The sequence below is a fragment of the Haliaeetus albicilla genome, chromosome 18 (assembly GCF_947461875.1).
Source record: "Haliaeetus albicilla chromosome 18, bHalAlb1.1, whole genome shotgun sequence".
Taxonomy (NCBI): Eukaryota; Metazoa; Chordata; class Aves; order Accipitriformes; family Accipitridae; genus Haliaeetus; species Haliaeetus albicilla.
In genome coordinates this window covers 5,484,969-5,504,815 of record NC_091500.1, presented here as the reverse complement: position 1 = coordinate 5,504,815, position 19,847 = coordinate 5,484,969, and the positions used below count along the sequence as shown (strand labels likewise).

The 19,847-nt window shown below is 38.5% G+C and overlaps 1 protein-coding gene across 2 annotated transcripts in view; it reads right to left on the bottom strand.

Moving 5' to 3' along the window:
- Positions 1–19,847, bottom strand: part of CDC5L (cell division cycle 5 like) — a 35,744-nt gene that overhangs the window by 13,710 nt on the left and 2,187 nt on the right. For both annotated transcript variants that reach the window (XM_069805598.1, XM_009928131.2), the window contains exons 2-14: positions 19,654–19,757; positions 17,977–18,138; positions 16,978–17,105; positions 16,016–16,115; positions 15,553–15,771; positions 14,304–14,448; positions 13,991–14,179; positions 12,385–12,533; positions 9,599–9,761; positions 8,019–8,183; positions 6,292–6,372; positions 5,688–5,933; positions 2,812–3,009 (exon numbers count right to left, since the gene is read on the bottom strand). In XM_069805598.1, coding sequence (XP_069661699.1) covers positions 2,812–3,009; positions 5,688–5,933; positions 6,292–6,372; positions 8,019–8,183; positions 9,599–9,761; positions 12,385–12,533; positions 13,991–14,179; positions 14,304–14,448; positions 15,553–15,771; positions 16,016–16,115; positions 16,978–17,105; positions 17,977–18,138; positions 19,654–19,757 — 2,049 coding nt within the window. The remainder of the gene's footprint in view (positions 1–2,811; positions 3,010–5,687; positions 5,934–6,291; positions 6,373–8,018; positions 8,184–9,598; positions 9,762–12,384; positions 12,534–13,990; positions 14,180–14,303; positions 14,449–15,552; positions 15,772–16,015; positions 16,116–16,977; positions 17,106–17,976; positions 18,139–19,653; positions 19,758–19,847) is intronic.

Genomic DNA, 19,847 nt, shown 5'->3' with positions numbered 1-19,847 from the left:
ACTGTATGTGTATATCTTGGTTTTAAGAAGGGCCTTTTAAATAAGTCAGGCAACAGAGCTGCACTAAACTGCATTTTGCACACACTTGGGAGAGATTTTCAGCTCAAATTTAACTTTGCGAAGAGTCCACCTGCACTCAACAAACAGTGAGTTGTGAAAGGCAATGCCGTACTCTCACTGCACCTGCAGCTGGGGGGGGGCACAGCAAGCTCTGCTGGCCCTGGGTGCCTGACTGAATTGGGGTGTGTGGTATTTTGAACACATACACAAGCTTGCTCTCTCACTTTCCTATAAGTGCAGGAATTAGCCTTGTCTAGCAGCACTCCAAGCTCCCAGCTAACCTGAAGAGATGCAGCTACATTAGCAAGACATAGAGTCTCATGATCACAGCAACTGATAGTAGACACAGCTAGCTGGATTTTGTTAACTGTCTTCCATGGAGTCCCATGCAAAGCTGGTAGCAAATGAAACCCAATTTTTTTTCTTGGCAAGACTTCCAATTTGTATTTTGCTTCCTGGGTGACTGTCCTGTGACTACAGAGCAAGGAGAACTTACAGAACAAACAAATACAGCAGGAGTTTGATGAATGGATGACTTGACCTTACTTTCTTTGCTTCAATATCCTTAATAAGCATACCACCACCAACTACTCATTTAAATATCGGGAAGAGATGAACAGAAATCAACAGCACAAGAAAGCCCACACAGAAGTAACCAATTTAGACTGCAGAAATAGTGCACAGCATAAAGGCACAGGGCCACACACTAAACAATAAAGAGAAAACAAAATATTCAATAGCTACTCATTAAGCAAGTACCATCCACCCTGTGCAGTAAATGAGTCTGTGGAAACACTAGGCTGTAATCATGAAATTAAAGACTGTCTCATAATGCATATGCATAGGCAAATTAAGACTGCCAGAGTAAGGCTGTTTGTGCATTCCCTAACTTTTGACTGTTTGACTGTGCAACTTCAATAATGCAGTTCTAATGTAGTTTTGGGCGTAAGATATTTAAATTTCAAAAGCATTTGTACACAAATTAGGTACAGCCCTCAGATTGCTGGCATGATGCCAGCCCAGCCCCTGCTGCCATGCAAGCTGGCTGCTGCTGTGCTCAGATACTGGTTTTGTGAAACCAGAGCAGAGCAGAGCAGAGCGTGTGAGAGCGGGCAGCATTGGGCAGGGCAATGGTGCTCTCTGCTGGGTGAGCAGCAGCACGGCAAGTGCTCTGGCATCAACGCTGAACCACTCGGCTACTGGGCTACGTGCAGGTGAACTGCTCCTGGCCCGAGCAGTTGACTAACAACTGTGGAGTCCATACCTGGATGACATTCTTGACTGACAGACCTTACAAAACACACGTTCACGCTGTATTTCACGTGTATGAAGCAAGTGAAAATTCAGCCTCTCTCTCATGTTATTTCTGTGGTAGTAGCTGTTTGAGGAGGTTTACTTCTAGCAACAGTAGCTATGTTGATGTTAAATACAGAAGAACTTTTTTTTAAAAGTTTCCTTTTACCATGGAAAAAAATAATCTGATGCCTGCATAATTTAAAGAGACTTTTAGGCTAAAGTGGTGTTTTGGAAAACAGTTAATGACTTACTGCAAGTCTGAACAAACACATGTGCTGTGGGAAGAAACCATTTAAAACCAGCTTACTTTTTATCACGAAAGCTTTATATTTTTGTGTTTTGTGTGGAGTGTTTGGGTCAAACTCTAGAGAGGGAACAAGGAAATTAGTGTCAAAGGGTTTGAATTTCCTTCTTAGTGCACTATCTCAAATGATTTCCTCTCCACACACAACTCCCTCAATCCCAGGACACCCTACCAAATCTTAATGCCTCATAGAGTTAAGGCCTGTGACTGTTGCATTTTGAATAAACCAATGCAAGCAGGTTGACACTGGAGAATGCTGTACTCTACAGCTCAGCAGAAAAAGATGTAGTTTCAAGTTCTTGGTCCCTTAGTACCACTGCCCTGCCATAGTACTCAAACTGCATGCAGACAAATTGGTAAGACTTTGCTATCTGAACTCTGATGTTTTGTACTTGCAGAAAATATTAGTTACACAAATGCACAACAGCAAACTCAATATTTGAATTTAAAATGCATTCATAAGGAAGCCTGCTATTTCCTGATAAAGTGGAACTGGATCACAAACATCCATTGCTTTCTTTTTTTGGAGGGAATCACTGGAACTGGTAGAGGATGCCAGTCTGGCAAGAATTCAGGACTATCCGGACCTTCATGTATGTAATAGTCAGTCAGAAACCAAAGCTTAAGTTGGAAAGGGAACTTGAGAGGAGTTTTGGGACAAAGACATTGTTTTTAAGCATCCTCCTCTGAAGTATCTCATACTGGCTGCTATCAGGGACAAAGTGCAAAACTACAAAGATGAGGTATCTGATATGCTAACAGCGGAGAACGAGAAAACAGTAAAAAAATCCACATGGAATTAAGAAAGAGCAGAACCTGACCTTCTCTCCAGTTGAGAATAAAGTGGGCAAGATAGGCAGCGTTACAGCTAATACTGCAAAGAGAAACTGTGTGTGGGAATACTCTAGGGATATTTTAAGAAAACGAGGAGGATGAGAGAAGGTGATTTAAACACCTCAGGAACATCTATGAACTCCCCAGGTGAATTCCTCAACAGCCTTTCCAAAGGATTCCCACCAAAAGACCTGAATGCTTTATAAAATAACCTGTAACTCTTACACAGAAAAAAACCAAAACACATGGGGAGACACTAAAAAAAAAAAACAAAAAAAAAACCGCAGGTGCAAAAAGCAGAAAAAAGTGACACTGACCTCAAGCCTCTTTTCAAGTGACTCTATCCTGTCTTTTTTGCTGGCCAGGTTAGCTCTTGTGTAGCGGCTCTGTCCAGGCAGGTATAACACTTGGCTGTAACATTCTTCCCACACCTGGTTATAAGCTTCACTTGAGAGCTCTCCATGCCCCATTCCTTGCTTTACCACTTCCATCTCTTGTGCCAGTAGATCCTGGGCCTGTTGGAAATGATGAGAAATAAATTGCAGTTACAATACACAGGATACAAGAAAATTCCTCTTCTTTTCAATCCTTCAGTGTGCAACTCATGGGGGCGGTTTCTCTTTTCATACTAAAAGCTCACCATCAGGTTAAGCTAACTATGAAATCTAACACAGATGCTGTGGATTATAAATGAAACCCAGGCTAGAAGGCTACTCACAGAGCAACTATCCCTCATTTTATATAATTTGGCCAAACCTGACATCACTCTTCTGTAGCTAATGAAAGCTGTGGCACAGCTAGATACTTCATCTTGCTGCAGAAGAAGAGATAAAAGCAAGGACCTTGAGGGGAGGGAGTACTGTACAGACAGAAGCAGCTGTTCTATGAAACAAAAATCACTTTTCATTTCCTTTTGCTTGCCCTTCTCCACACAACCTAGAAAGTCAACTCTAAATGTTAACGGGTGAGCGGTATAAGCTCCACTGCAGGAAATACTACTCTGACTTTAACTAACACACATTGTGTTGCTAGAGAACTACTAGTGAGATAGGAACATTCTGCCGTTTCCAGTTTAGTTTCCAAAGTAGCTTACAGTGAACTGAAAAGATTCATGTTGTTCTCACAACTCTTAATATTTTTGACAAAGAGCCTGGCCCACAAAACTCCATAGGCACCCAAGTCCTTCCAATTTTATTTGTAACTAAAAAATCTTTGCCAATCAGGACTTCATTGGTTTTAAGCACCTGTCCGCTCTTTCAACAGGATTTATATGTGCACCAGAAATTTCCGTATCAGCAAGCAGACATATATTTTATAATAGCATATTGCCCAGGAAGTAATTCAGCTATCACTAGATTAGATGATTCCAGCGATACCAAGGAAAGGAAAATTAATTACTTGTCCTCGATGGTCAAGACAGATAAAATAGGAGTACTCTAACCACACCTGACAAAGCTAACTCTTATAAAGGTTCACTTTCAATTAGCCTCTATTTGTACACTGTGAGGAACTACTTAGGGCTATTTAGTTGTGGCACCAAAACAGTTCCACAGCTTTAAGAGCTCAGCATACTATGCTTAGCACCACTGCTAATCCTTCCCAAAAGAGCACTACACATCAGGAAAAGAAAGGAGCATTTTTATGAAGGGATTTTAGTAGGAAGGTGTTCTAAAAGCAAATGAAGACATAAAGGAAAATAAACAAGCCCCAGATGAGAGTGCAGAGATAGGAAAACTTCCTGGTTTGAATTTGATTTTAGACAAAGAGCGAATATTATGCTGAATGTTAGAGAGCAAGCAGGAACAAGGATGCAAAAAACTTCTGCCCATCATTTAGGAAACAAAATTTCCAGGGACTCTGAAGAAAGTTTCCACACAAAAACTACTAGACTGTGTAATAGTCTCTAAAGGGAAGTGATAGAAAAACTAATTCTCATTGCACTTCAAAACAACCAGAGAAAGCACTCAGAGTGTTCCTAAGGGAACAATCTGACACTGGCAGGGCAGTGAAATTCATGATCTAACTGTATTTTCCATCTTTAGCTTCTCCTGCTTAGAAATCTTCAAGTATAATTTTTCATTTAACAGCAAATTGGAAGTACATACTGTTCAGTGCTTCTCATTTTAGGCTCTTGATTCATTGGTCAGATATGGTCAAGGAGATGGATTTAAAATCTGCTTGTATATCTTTAGAGTCACTTTAAAGTAGTAGGGGATTTAGGTGTACAGATAGCACAGCTATTGTCAGAATGAAAGTCTTGGATAGCAGGAGTCTGCATAAAACAGATGACTTGGTGGCACATGATTTTGTCCTTTTCGCTCATTTTTATTCCTGTAAGCATTTGGTCAAAGGTTACTGGCACGACTTCACAGGTGAAACTCTTTGAAGAGCTAACCACAGCACTGTGTGTCTGAACTGTCTATCTGTCACTTGGCAGCAAAAGGCAACATCTGTAGCTGCTTAAATAAATGAACAACCTGAACCGGAACCCTTGGTAAAGGACTGCTATTTAACTTGGGATTACAATGCAAAACAGGATGGAGTGCCTAGACAGCCTACTCATTTCATCCAGCAACAACCCATTCTGCCTATTCAGTGCTTTTTAAGCAGGTATGCTTTAAGATCAGTTGCCATAGCCCAGCAGTCTCTGCACTAGCACAGCTCTGTTGGATCAAGCTTGACAAGCATAATTAAACAACTTGATTTACTGCTCCAAGTTATAAGCTGGCTACCACTGTCATATTTAGCCTGCACTGCTATGAAAAAAATGCTTAGTAATTCTGGATTAACAAACTACACAGGCAGCAGAAGGTGGTATCACACCTAGTTAAAGTCTCAATGATTTAACATCAATTTCCAGAAACAGCAAAGTAGAATTTGGTAACTGCTGGGGTATTATAGCTCCCACCCTTACTTAAAACGATAAACAATCACACCACATTCAAAATTGTATCCAAAAGACAATGTCTCTGGACAAATACAGCATCCTCATCATTCTGCTGAGTGCCTACATTAACATTAGCTCACAGGAAAGAGAATGTGCACTTGAATTATCCTTACAGGTCTTCATACAACCCTCTGGAGATGTCCCAAGCAAAGTCTGTGCAGGCTTGAATCCACCTGTTTTGCAAGATTACAGATCATGACACAGAGAGATGTTAGGTCACTGCTAATTAGGCCACACAGTTCTCACCTTCTTGAGATCCTCTTTGGAGAACTTCTCATAAGGATTTTGTTCCAAGTAAGCCATATGTTCTGCATTGTTGCTTCCAAATCCTGGGCCTTTCCCCTTCTTACCACTAGGCTGTTCTCCAAATGGGTGGTGTAAAAGATCAAAATGAAGCATAGTAATCATCTCTTTCTTTATTAGCTCTTCACTTTTCTGCAAGTCTGTTAGAGGTGGTTCCACATTTAAGGGTCTCAGTATTGTTTCATTAACCTGCCCAGGAATAAAAAAAAGTTCATAAGCATCATATACACCAAAGATCACATTAAATTCATATACCTCCACCTGAGTATGAATTTTATATATCAGCTAAACCATGCAGAACAGGTGCCAAAATCCCTTGCGGTGTGACACACATACAGCAACCTGAACACCCAACTGTGCTTTCATTTGTGCATATGAAATACCTCATGACAATTTCCCTGTGAAAGTTTCCCATAGTGCTAAAATCAGCACACTCAAATAAAGATTTCATTCTCTCATGATCTGCTTAGACTGTTTTCCTCCTATAATGGTTAAAACCTTTATTTCTGTTTTTTTTTCCTTAAAAGCCAATTTTGTTTCTACTTACTTCTGAGGGCCGTGGCAGATTCTTCTGAACAGCTTTGTGCATTCTCTTCAGTTCCTTTGCACGCTCTGCATCTCGGAGAGCCTAGGCAAACAAGCTAAGTGTTACTCCAGCTACTGTAATACAATCAGATTCTTCCTAGAAATGTATGATATGAAAACTAATTGATTGCTGCAGCAAAGATTCCTTAAAGACTTCATGTTATGAAGCCAGAGACAAATAAAGTGATGACATCATAATTTACTGTCTCTAAAATAAATGGGAAGAGCACAGCAGACTAGCTCCAAGAGGAGAGATCCTAAAAAGTCATTTCCAGTCATTAAATTCTCCTTCAGCTTTAACACCAGCAGACTTCGTTCTTTACAAATTTTTCCACATCAGGTTTGACAACCGCTCTAACTCTCCAGACACGAAATCTACCATGAAAAGAAAAACTCTTAAATTTGCAGCCAGGACTCTATTTGTCCTCTTCAATAACATAAAGTAACTACTTCACTAAAACAATACTTGTGAAAGTGTAAACACATGAGATTTCTCTTTACACTCCACTTCCAGGCAATAAATAACATGATAAGGCACTGCTGTCTAAAACTTCAGAAACAATGACCAAGATCTTCCATGTTCTAATCCCAGCCATGTCACACCCTTATTTGAAAGGTAGGATGCTACTGTCTTGTATGATATTACAACTCAAATTCTTTTATCTGTTCTACACACATAAATTATCGGTATTTATTCAGACTTTTTATTAGGGTGTGTATGCACAAGATATGCATATATATGTATATAATGTGTTCCTCTCCAAAAAGGACATGCTAGGAATCAAATTCTGGGAAATGCTTATAGTATTAGAAGACATCAGAGCATAGGATTTTTCAAAATATTTTGTTCACCTGTCAAAGCACAGTCATTGGCAAAAACCCCTCTGAACCCAAAACCCCATTTATTTGAAGGTATATAACAAAAACAGATTTGCATCACAAAAATTAGGGTAAGCATTAAAAGGAAAAGAGACTCTTCTTATAAACAGAAAAACGTAAAGTGTCTCTAATTACTGGCCAGTACAGCTATTTAACCAGCAGAATTTATGCTGGCATTTTATCCAGCCTTCCTTGATTCTGAAGCAACACAAAACAAAAGAACAGGGACCCATTCACAACCTGGCTGTCTGGGTAATCCTGTGGTACAAGTCATACAAAAGGGACCAACTCACTGCATAGCAGATTTCTATCTGTGTGCTATCAGTCTGCCTGAATTTGTATACACCTGTCTTACAGTTCACAAACAGTAACTTTTAATGAGAGACTTGAGAGAATAACCTGAAACTGGGGTAAAAAAAAAAAAAAAAAGAAAACAACCAAACAAAACCCCACAATTCTCACATGCTTAATATCAACCACATACCTGTGTAGAAAAATGCTTTCAATTATATTTTTATCTTTTGGGGGACAAATGCAGGAGGTAGGACAAAGACACTCTTAAGAGAATTCATCATAGAAAATGACATGTGATACATAACATTAACAAATTAAGAAAAGAATTGAGAGAGAAAACTGATTTAGCCTCTGTGTGTGTACACTCTGATGGCAGCAAAGAAAACAGGTACATTTTACTTTGTTATCCTGTAGAAGCTCTACCACTTCCACTAAACAGGTATGAAACTATGGGAACCATACAAGGAACACATTTTATTTTAAACAAAAGGCACTATTGGCATCACACACACCTACCTGCTTGCGGGCATCTATATCAGCAGTATCTTCTACAAAGGCTTCATCTACTTCATGTTCCTCAAGTTCTTTTTCTGCATTTTCAGGCAAAACAATCTCAAAGTCGTTCTTTGGAGCAGGAAGGGCCATGAGTCCAAGGCGCAGGTGTTCACGAGACTCTCTCTCCTGTTTAGGTAACAGTAAGATATAATGCTTCTGGATTCATGCACTAAGTTCCATTCATCTACATTAACAGACACGAACAATATACAACTAATATCATCTGGCCATCTTAGTCTGCTACAAAGCCAAGAGAAACAAAGTCTGACAAAAGAGGCATGTTACTAATCCAGGCTGGCTACAGACCACCACCCAAGTTTATGCACTATTAAGGACAGAAACTAAAAAAAACCCAACACACAGCTTTCTTAAAGATAGCTAATCAAATCATCAAACAGGCTGAAATACACTCAAGTAAAACAACAGCATGGCACCTTTGCATCCCAGTAGTTTCAGTACAACAGCAGAGACTCATATAAATACCTTTGAAGAAATTGAAAATAATGTGAAAATGCGTCCACACTAACGATGGACACAGGGATATTTGCAAACCTAACAGGAACTTTTCTCCTTGCAGTTGCTCACAAATCTGGGGATTGCAGCACTGTACGAAAATCAGACAAACAGCACCAGATCTGGAAACCAGTGGAGTCCAGCAGGAAATTGAAGCTCCAGTTTTCCTTCTAGCAGCAAAAAAACTTTTTACTATAAAAAGGCTAAGACAGAACCAAAGTAAGTATAAGGACATCAAATAAGCCTTGTCCTTCGAGCTAAGAGAAAATCTGAAATTCTGAACTTGAAGAGTTATTTTTGTGAGAAGAACATGCCAGAAATTTGAAGTGGATATCCTTCACTAGCCCCAAAAGAAAAATGTCAATAGCCCTGGTGGGAGATATCCAAAGCCGCAATTAAGGCTGCAGAATCAGCCACATAAAAGGAGTTCCCAAGGTGCTACCTATTAGGTATATGCCCTTTTATACCATGTCTAATTGGCAGGGTACATCTGGCTGAATGTCCAAGAATGGAAACATCTGTTGTCAAAGGCGATGAAAGAATCTGGATGGGACTCAGATTACTGGATATCTCAAAACCAAGTGCTCCTAATGGCAAAAATTAAACTCCTTTAGCTCAATGTTGTCAACACGACAGACTGATGAAAAGGTCCTGCAGGTAAATCGGGAAGCCAAGATGACGAGGGATTTGAGGGCTGCACAGGATTGCAAGAAAAATGAATCTTTGCTCCAGATATATTTCCTGCTCAGCTTCAAAGATACAAGTAGGACTGAAACTTAACTATGTCTTCTTTGATAAATAGCTTTAGAGTGCTTTTACTGAGCACACTGAAAGCCAGTCTAAGTGGCAAGATTTCTGTTCTTTCAAATAAAGATTTGATTTTATCAGGTTATGAGTATAGACCTGTAGAGAAGTGGTAGAAATAACACTTGATTTTATTGTAAAATAAAACTCTGTTCAGGAGATGAGAACTAAAGATCCTGAAAATTAATAAGAGCACTGGTTTCCACTTCTTAAGTACTTCTTACCATTTGTTTTGCATAAGATGGGTCACTGTAATCTGCCATTCCCTCTTCTGGGTTGATGTTCAATTTATCACGCAGTGGAGTTCTACCAGGAGTTGTACCAACCACAGGTTTAGGAGTTAGTCCTCCACGAGGAGTTAAGCCTTCTGGTCCATGAGAAGGTGTTCTAGAGAAAGTGCAGATACGGTAATTTATTTTTTTCCCTAAAGAGCTCTACTTACAAAAGTCGGAACGCTGCAAAAAGTTACATAAATACTGTTAATAAATTCAATCTAGATTTTCTTCCTGGGAGTCAGTGAAACTACAATATGCAATTAGAAGAATCAAAAAAATAAATTGTTTAAACCTGTCAAGGTGTAACCAAGGACCTGTCAAGCTGAAATCTAGGCACATCATTATGTTAAGAGAAGTTTCAGGAGCTACATCAACACAAACTCCCACTGCTACTCTTGAGAGAAGAGATTATCCAGTCACCAGGCACTATTCTGGGATACAGTCATCAGGATTTAATTGCAAAAGCTCTGATTTCCCTACCACCTGTGGCAAGTCATTCACTCTGAATTCATCTGGCTTAACAGCTGTCCCATCTTACAATTGAATGAATCACTCTGAAGATGCCTCTTTGCTTTCACTGATTATTGAAGGAGTAATTACATTACAATAATTACTTTTAAGCACTTAAGATTAGGCAAGACAGATTAAGTTTTAAGATTCTGTGGGCCTCAGTTGTTTTTCCTCTAGACTGGGAAGAAATATCGTTCTCTATCCCAATAACCTACTACATGAAAGGCGTGCAGACATTGTCTTGGATATAGTCACAAGTTTTCTGTTGCCAACTTATAATGAGGTTTCACATAGTGATGATAATAATAATAAACTGTTAAGACACTGTTAAGTGTCTCAAAGAAAGGGGAAAAAGAAGGGAAAGAAGAGGGAAAGCTTTTAGAGAAAAGCCTACATTATGGTACTCATCTATGCTTACGTAAATATTTTCAGACAGTAATAACAAGTTATGTGCTGTAGACAATAACCCTGGCAGAGACAGACTGGACAAGATGATTAAATACATCATTTCCACTACTAGTTACTGTAGTTCTGTAGTGTCAGTAAGATGACATAGTGGTGGACAAACACAATTGTATATAAGGCCTGACACGCTACTGGTCCTCTTTTAAAGGGATACAAGTGTCTTATTTACTGGGTATGTCTGTGAGAGGCAAGTGATACTTTCCTCTTGCTTGAGGTTGTTCACGGATTTTTATGAACTCTCATTTAGGACAACAAATACAAGCAAAATGAAACACCTGCAAAAAAACTAGAAAAATTAATTTTTATGTTTTCAAATGAATGTTTCATGGGATATATTTACTTTGTTGATTACTAGCAGAATTAGTTGTTTCTTCTGGAAACTCAGCATAAAATTTCCAAGTAAGCGTGTTGTTTTTTTCTAGTTGTCTCAGTTCCATGCAGATTTAAAACCCTATTACAATTTTCAACTTAATACCTTTTAATAAAATTCTTATAACTAGGATGTGGAAAAAAACTCAACAAAACAAAACAAAAAACCTAATGCAAGGCAACAACCTCCATAAAAATCTTACAAATTTCATACCATCATAGGGTAAAAAAGGTGTACTAAATTTAAATATTTGCTCTTTTGGTCTAAATAAGATGATGGCTCTGCTTCACTGCTCTGCCTCCTTAAAAAGTTATGGCTTCCCTTTGTTTTATTTTTAACCACTTAATGGATTTTTTTTTTCTCTCTGCTCAAGGTCTTACATTTTCACACTGATACAGCATTTCTGCATGCAAGCCAAGTTGATACATAGGTACCATATTTACATGTGCAAATCTGAACTTCAGAAGTTAAAAAACACCACAACCACCAAAAAATAAAACCCGAACAAACAACAAAATTAGAATGTCCTTACATTTTTTAATATAAAATAACCCAAGTGAACAGCCAGATCACTCCAGGCCAAACTCTACATTCATTCTACACCGCACTGATGCCAATAGATCTCCAGAAAAGGATTCATTTATGTAGATCCAATTAAAAGAGCAGGGCTTTTGCACACAGCTTTTAAACAACAAAATAAAGCTGCTTTTGAAAAGCTGCCATAAAGGTCCCTTTTATTGCATTCTCCACTTTTCCTACTAGCATGATACAAGTAAAATTAGAACCTAAGTTGAAAAAATTGACAGACAAAATGTACCAAGTAATATTTTCTAGCTGTATGGTATTTGGCATTTGTGGGATATATATTTATTCAGGACTCACTGTAAGAGTTAAACCAGCAATTCCATACTATTTAGGTTGGCAATATAAGAAATATTTTATTTTGGATATATACGGCTTATAAAATATTTACTCCAGCTTTTCAAAAATTCAGTGTGGGTTTGGCGAAGGGACCTCCCACACCTTCGACTCAGAGGTAATACTTTGGAAAGGCTAGGATCCACATACAGAATGACACTCCATCTTACTATTTATACTGCTGTATTACTTCAGTATAATTTATATTGCTCCAGACCACAGAAGACCTCATTTTGGACCAAAACTCCAGTGAGCTATACACTGTACAGGTATAGATGAAGATGGCATGGCTGAGCTTGTGAAAGACACAGAGAAAGTTGTACAAGAGGGCTTGAAATAAAAGCAAGTTAAAATTTGTTTTGAAGCACTGATGATAACCTACTATTTCACATGTTGCAATCCGCTCCCTCCACCCACCTCCACTAGATACATGCCCAGCCAAGTACCCATGAGAAAAAAGAGTCTGCTTTACCTGAAGGGTGTGGAAAGCACAGTATTTGGAGTCTGAACAACCTGTTTCTGTGGTGTTACCCCCGAAAAGTCACTTTCATGCAAGGGAGTGTTAAGACCTCCTTTCAGGGGGGTATCCACATTTGTGAGAGCCATCAAATTCTGGGCTTCCTGTATAAGAGGCAACACATGCAGTACATCACCAAGACTTTCACAGTCACACTCTACTATACATGTTTAACAGATTGAGTAGCAGTAAGAACAGCTCAAGAGTTATTTGAATATCAATCAGTTTGCGGAAAATGTTTAACACTTAATTTTTAACACCCATACGCTAGTATTTACAAACCCTACTGTTCCACTGAAAGGGATCATTTCCTTGAAATCTTCATCTCCAGCAAAACATATTATAAATTGGAGTTGCAAAAATGAGTGGGTTACTTAATGTTTCAAATTCCTTCAGTTTGCTAGACTCCATAAACCTCCAAGATTTATTAGTAACTGAATACTCAAGTCATCCTAAGGATCCTCATTTTCAGAGGGAACAACACACTTGCACTCTGAAATCCAACATGAATGAAGCTTATCCAAATTGCACTTCAAAATGAATGTTCCAAAAGAGATGGCTGCCATTCAGATTTTTGGTCCATTACTCAACTGGGGCTTTTATGAATAGCCTTCTATTTTTTATTTTTCCTTTTTACAACAAGGCACTCTGAAAATGAGCTAATGAACTACTGCACGTAGCAATTATCTTCACAGAAGACTACTTATCCATCTACAGAACTGTGTATATTCATCATACTATGACATATCTGATGTCAGAGTACTCCATTTGAAGGTGAATGTGACTGTCCCTGCAAACACTGCACAGAGACTTAGGTCACAATCTGTAGAGTCAGGAACTTTTTCTTTTCTCCTATCATGAAACTGTTGAAATACAGCTCACTATCAACACAGCAGGTTTTTTTTGTTTTGTTTTGGGGTGGGGTTTTGTTTGTTTTACACACTAGCTGCACTGATTACATTCAGGCATTTCCTCACACTAAACAAAACATTATCCAACACCACCAGTTTTTGAAAGAACCCAGACATTCACACAGTCAGTGTAACAAAACTGCAATTCAGAGGTTGCAAGGGTTAAGTTTTTTAACAATCTTTGTCTTAAGTGGTTTTAAGCCAATAAAGAACTTGGAAAATATTCTTGCATTGTTGCAGTTAATTACTTCTTGTTTTCTGAAATAAAAGCTGAACAGCAAAACTAAGCAGGAAACACATAAAAGACATTGTTTTAAGGACATGAACACCACATACATCTTTGATGCTGAGAGGTACCCAAGACAAGGAGAAATTATAAAAGACACCAGGAGAATGGTTAATGCTAAAAGTTGCACACAATATATAATAATAAAAAAAAAAAAGTATCATAGCGTTCTGAAGCATGTTGACAACTGATCAGATAGAAATGGATCTGCTTCTATGCCTTTCAGTACATCCTGGAGATCATGTGTCAGTTCAAGTCCCAGTACCACACATAATCTAAGGAATGTTTCCATGGTGCTTACACCTTCTATTCAGCTGACCACTGCACTAGAACTAAAAACCCATTCTTTACATTTATACTCTACCTGAAGGATCCTGTCTTGTGCAGCCGGAGTTTTGGGAGTCCTTAGTGCTATGCTGTTGTTGGTCACATTATATTCAGACAGAAGAGTGCTGGAAGCTGAGTTTGTAATTCCAGATTCCTCAGCAGTCTGGCGTGCAATCTCACTTGCCTGGCCTACTTTTACAACTTCTTCAAGTTCTGTATCAGATATCTTTAAAAGAGAAAATTCCATGGCATAGTGAGATAAAATACAACCACGAGATTCACTTGATAAAGCAGAAATCATTGATTGGCATTGGCCTTACAAGTTGCTCATTGATCAATGAGCAGCTTACCTGAGGAGCTGGAAGCACTAGTTTACTTCTTTTTTTGGTAAATTCTGACACACCACTGGTCTGTAGAATAGCTGAAGGCAAGTCTGACTCTTTTTTCCGTTTCATATGTTGTTTGTCTTTTTTGCGCTCTCTTCCCTCCCTTTCACTGTCATTATGGATAAGAGAATCATTTTAGAACACTCAGAACATCTACAAAGTAAAACAAACAAGCAAAAAGCATGCGCCCCAATCAAAAGTTGGATATGCTGAAATAAGACATGTTGCAGGAAGAGTGAACCACCTTGTCGCGCAGATGTTAAGTGATGAGATATGGTCTGCAGATCTTGCAGCAGAACCTACAACAAAGCAGTGTAATGCTTCTAAACTGTGGAATTAAGCAACAGTTGGTTGCTTCAGCTACAATCAACAGGGTCACTGGAGCAAGAAGAAAATGTCAGTCCAAGAATTCAGATAGCAACAATCAGAGGATGTGAACAGTCCCTTTTTCTCCAGCAGCTGCTAAGAGAAGACAAACAATTTCTGTGGGATATGGGAAGCAATTTCTCTTCAGCATTTATTAAAATGGTATTTTCTTCAAACAGCAATGGAGTCAGCCTGTGAAATCACAAGCTTCAGTTTGAAGCTCCTGCCAGACTGTCTGAACTAACAGCCATACAGAAAGAATCAATTAGATCACAAGCTAATAAAGCAAATCATATGTAGTACCGGACCTACTCTCTCAGTGAAAAGCAGTTGGCAGAAGTAGTGGGAAATGCAATAGTACAATTAAATATGTACCATACTGCTCATGATGAAGATGGGCATTTAATTTCTCACCTGCATGTTCTGGGATTTTTTCGGGGGAGGGAAAGAAATCAACCTAAGGAAATTCTACTTAAGAACAATTCCATCAAAAGTAATACAACAACAAGTAAAATCTACTCCTGTAAGCAAAGGACTGCAAATACACAAGCAAATCTACTGCTAAAAGAAAATGTACCTCAAAAAAATTAAGATTTCAATTTAAAGAGCAAGAATGTGCATGAGGAACTTTATTCTCATGGAAAAGAGGTCAACTAGACCTTTTAGAAACATAAAAAATACAGGAGACTGAAAAGGCAGAAGCAACCTGCACTAGTATCTGTTCCATGGAAAATACAACTCCTGCCCTCATTATGTTTCAGACATTTCCAGGACTTAACACTTAGATACATATATGTTGGGTTTTTTTCAAATATACTATTCCCTCCTTAGTATAACACACACTTACGATCTTAATTCTCCATCCAGGTCTTGCTGACGTAGCTTCCTGAAATCTGCATCCAGGGACTGGTAGTTTTCCTCTGATGTATCATAAAAACCAGGGGCAGGCTTCTTTTCGAATGGGATTTCTGCATTATAATCCACACCTCTCTTCTTTTTTCTTTTCTTCTGGATCTCAATTCCAGCAGCCCGAAGTTCTCGTCTTTTCTGGAGAGCAGCAAGCCGTCTAAGGAAAAGGTAATACTATGTGATTTAAAGTGCATACCTATAGGTGGTTCCTGTATCCTAAGATCTGGTACTACTTTTTTCAGTTGCTGCTGTGACATCTATACAAGAATGAAGGTCTTGTCACAAATGACTATCAAAAAGTCCGATTCTGCAATGACTTAAGGCTGTGCCTGACTTTATGCATTGTAAATGCTCCAGTCAATAAAAGCAGTCCCAATACATGAAACTAAGCATAGGCTTACCTAGCTTCTTCCAACTGCTTCTCTCTTGCTTTTCTTTTGGCCTTCTTTCCCTGTGTATTAGCCAGACGAGCTCTAGCTTCAGACAGCATTTCAAGTTCATCTACAATAGTGCAGATAAATACAGATAAATGAATTTGCACTTAAAGGATGGGAGTAAGGTAAAAAGTGACATTAAGACCAGAAAGCAATCTTTAAAAGCTGAATGAATCAATGCTTTTACAGGCATTCTGAATGATCACTAAATTAGTTTTCTCCAAGTTGCTCCAATGTATTTTATAAATCATTGCCCAGATGAAATGAATACTTTAAGGAAAAATGCCTAATGTTGAAAATAATTCAACTAATTTCTACAGTAAATCAAAACATCTATAGAAAGAGGCAAACTGACCACACTAAGGAAAATAGAATTTCATTTACATCTTCATCAGAGAGTACTGTATTATAGAATTTGTTAATTTCATTTACATCCAGATTCAAGAGTGCTACACTTTTGAACCTGTGACTATTCAAAAACACCATTGCTCCACTCATGGAATTTTAGCAATGTTCATTTTAAGTTCAATATATTGCTATGTGCAAGGAAAAAAGCTGTGTAGTCCTCCTGTGCTTCAGCAGGGATTCATCTGGGAGGTATGAGCTGATGGAAGAAGATGAAGAATAAGACATAAGAATGAAATAAGAATGCAAACGAGCAGAGCAGTTGTCAAAGCAAAGAACAGTCAGTCATGGCAAGACATGACAAAGACAGATGAAAAGCAGGAAACAAACCAAGAAAAGGAAAAGAAAACTGGAAAAGTATAACTGACTGGCCAGATGCAGAAATAAGACAAAACCTGTAAGAAAAAAAATGTTGGGGGGAGAGAAGGGGAGACAAAACAAACTCAGGGTACAGAGGCTGTGTAAAAAGAAAAAACAAAGAAATCAGATTTCTGTCAAAAGCAGTAAACAAACTCATATCTTACCTTCATCCATGTCAATAGGATCTGGCCTGGCTGGTTTGGTTTCTGGATTTGGATCAATTTCTCCAGGTTTAAGTTTCCGAGGATCGTCAGCAGTTTCTTCCTCATTGTCTCTCTGAGCAGCTTTGTCCCTAAAAACACATTGTATGTACACATCACAACTGGCTCTTTGTTTTCCTCCACGCTTGTAATAATCATCCCTTAAACACCCCAAAGACTGATCAAAAAAGTAACCTTGTACTATGTATCATACATTAAACTTGTTATACAAGTACTGCAAAAAAGATGAACGTGGTACAGTTACATAATCTTATATTAGACAAGAGAAAGAAGCCAACATAGTATTACATTACAACAATAAAATACTATATAAAATACAATATTGACAAAGCTAATAGTAGAGAACTCTCCTTGGGTAATCTTTAACAGTAAGGACAAGAATTCAAGCAGTGTGACAAAATGAACAATCAAATGTTTCCCATTATACTCAACCAATCACACCAGAATTAAGAAAGCTCACAAGGGAAAACGGCACTTTCCTTCTCTTCTCATGGCCTAACAAAAACCTCTGTAGCATACAGACATGATGGTTGCACATTCAGCAGTTTCAACAACATGTGTTTTATGTCTACATGTCTGTCTTTTTTATTCTCTCTCCCACACTCACTCATGCTGACCAGCCAGTCAAAAAATACCCAAACAAACCTGAAACGGAAGCCCATAGAAAGTATCAATCTTGACACTCCTCTAGCAAGAATGAGGAGAAGCAAGAAAATATACACCTATTGCTACTCAAGCCTGCTCTCCCAAGTTTCAGGAGCTGCTTCTTTCAAGCTAGACACATTGACTGAAAAGAAACAGTCCTTAAGGACTTGCTTACAAAAGGACTTAGTCAACTTGAAACCACCGTACTTCAGAACCACAGGAGAAGGAAATTACACATCTATACAACAAACTCTGCAGATGTTCCTGGTATGCACCTCTAGTAAAACAGTAACTCACAGCAGAAATTCATAGTGTTCCAAACACTGTGCAGCAGTTCTTCCGATAATGGGGGCAATGGTCCTCCACTGGGTTGGCATGAGCTTGGCCAGGTGCAACAGTTTCTCCTCCTCTTCCCGTGACCACTCTGTCTTTTTGATGCTCGGGTCTAGCCACTCATACCTGTTAAAAAGTGAAAAAAATAAGGACAATAGAGCCAAGCTATCCACATTTGTCTTGAATTAATTCAGAACAGTGTTTACCCAAATCATCACAATGAGATTTCAAAATCTTGTCATGCAAATTTAATACAGGTTTTTTTCTGTACAAAAGGATGTTACTCCAGAGTATTTTTATGACATATGTATTGGACCTTTAAAATGTGTTATTTATCCACCACTCTTCATACAGTTATTGCCTCTCCTTCCTTTCCACATCTCTATTCTGGCAAAGTAAGGAGTCACAAAATTAATCCAGAAAAGGAAAAGTAAAAATTGCAACAACCTAACGTACCAGAAATGGTAGATTTGTTTTGACTGGATCCTTCAGCAGTTATCTTACTAATCTTTAACTGTGCCAGTGCTGTTACCTTTATACAGAATTATTCTAACAAATATGTGCAGTTCAGTACTCAAGAAATCAAATCTGATTCTCAGATTCATACTGCATGTATTTGCATAAGTTTTAAAATTCTATTTTTTTATATAAAGTGAAATTCCACAGTGCAATTTCTAAACACTTATCCTCAAGCCAAACTCTTATTATGAAAAATCAGAAAATTATCTGTAAGAGAGATTAATATCTGTGCTGGTTTGGGCTGGGATAGAGTTAATTTTCCTCACAGTAGCTAGTATGGGGCTACATTTTGGATGTGTGCTGAAAACAGTGTTGATAACACAGGGATGTTTTCATTACTGCTGAGCAGTGCTTACACAGAGTCAAGGCCTCTTCTGCTTCTCACACCACGCCACCATGAGTAGGCTGGGGGGGCACAAGAAGTTGGGAGGGGACACAGCTGGGACAGCTGACCCCAACTGACCAAAGGGATATTCCAGACCATATGACATCATGATCAGCATATAAAGCTGGGGGAAGAAGAAGGAAAGGAGGATGTTTGGAGTGATGGCGTTTGTCTTCCCAAGTCACCGCGTAATGGAGCCCTGCTTTCCTGGAGATGGCTGAACACCTGCCTGCCGATGGGAAGTAGCGAATGAATTCCTTGTTTTGCTCTGCTTGCATGCACAGCTTTTGCTTTAGTTATTAAACTGTCTTTATCTCAACCCATGATTTTTCTCACTTTTACCCTTCCAATTCTCTCCCCCATTCCACTGAGGGGGAGTGAGTGAGCAGCTGTGTGGTGCTTAGTTGCCGGCTAGGGTTAAACCACAACAATATCTTACAATATTACTTCATTGTTAATACTCACTGATTAAAAATGTGTAAATATGGGGAAAAAAATCATGTACACAATTTTAAGTGATCCTCCATTTGCCAACACTGCAGTCACTGGCAAAGAGAACATTTGGCTACTTTTGTTCAATTACTTTCAAGCAATAAGAATCTGCAATATCCACAATAGCAGGAATGAAAGAATCTTAAAACTATTGTTCCTCTGTAGACATAAATTAATCTGTGGTAATTTCTAAATTGCCACTAATTATGAATCTCATTTTCTCAGACATGGCAATTCTCACTTACCATCTGGCTTTGCACTGTTTTGCTGATTTTCTATGCAATAAAGAAGCAATACGAGACCACTGGTTTTTGCCATATTTCATCACAGCTGCTTTCAGAATTTCATCCTTAAAAAAAAAAATAAAATACTGTTATGGATCACAAGAACTTGCAAAACAGAAAGTTTGAGCTTAAGCAGAGGACAACATGGTGGATTT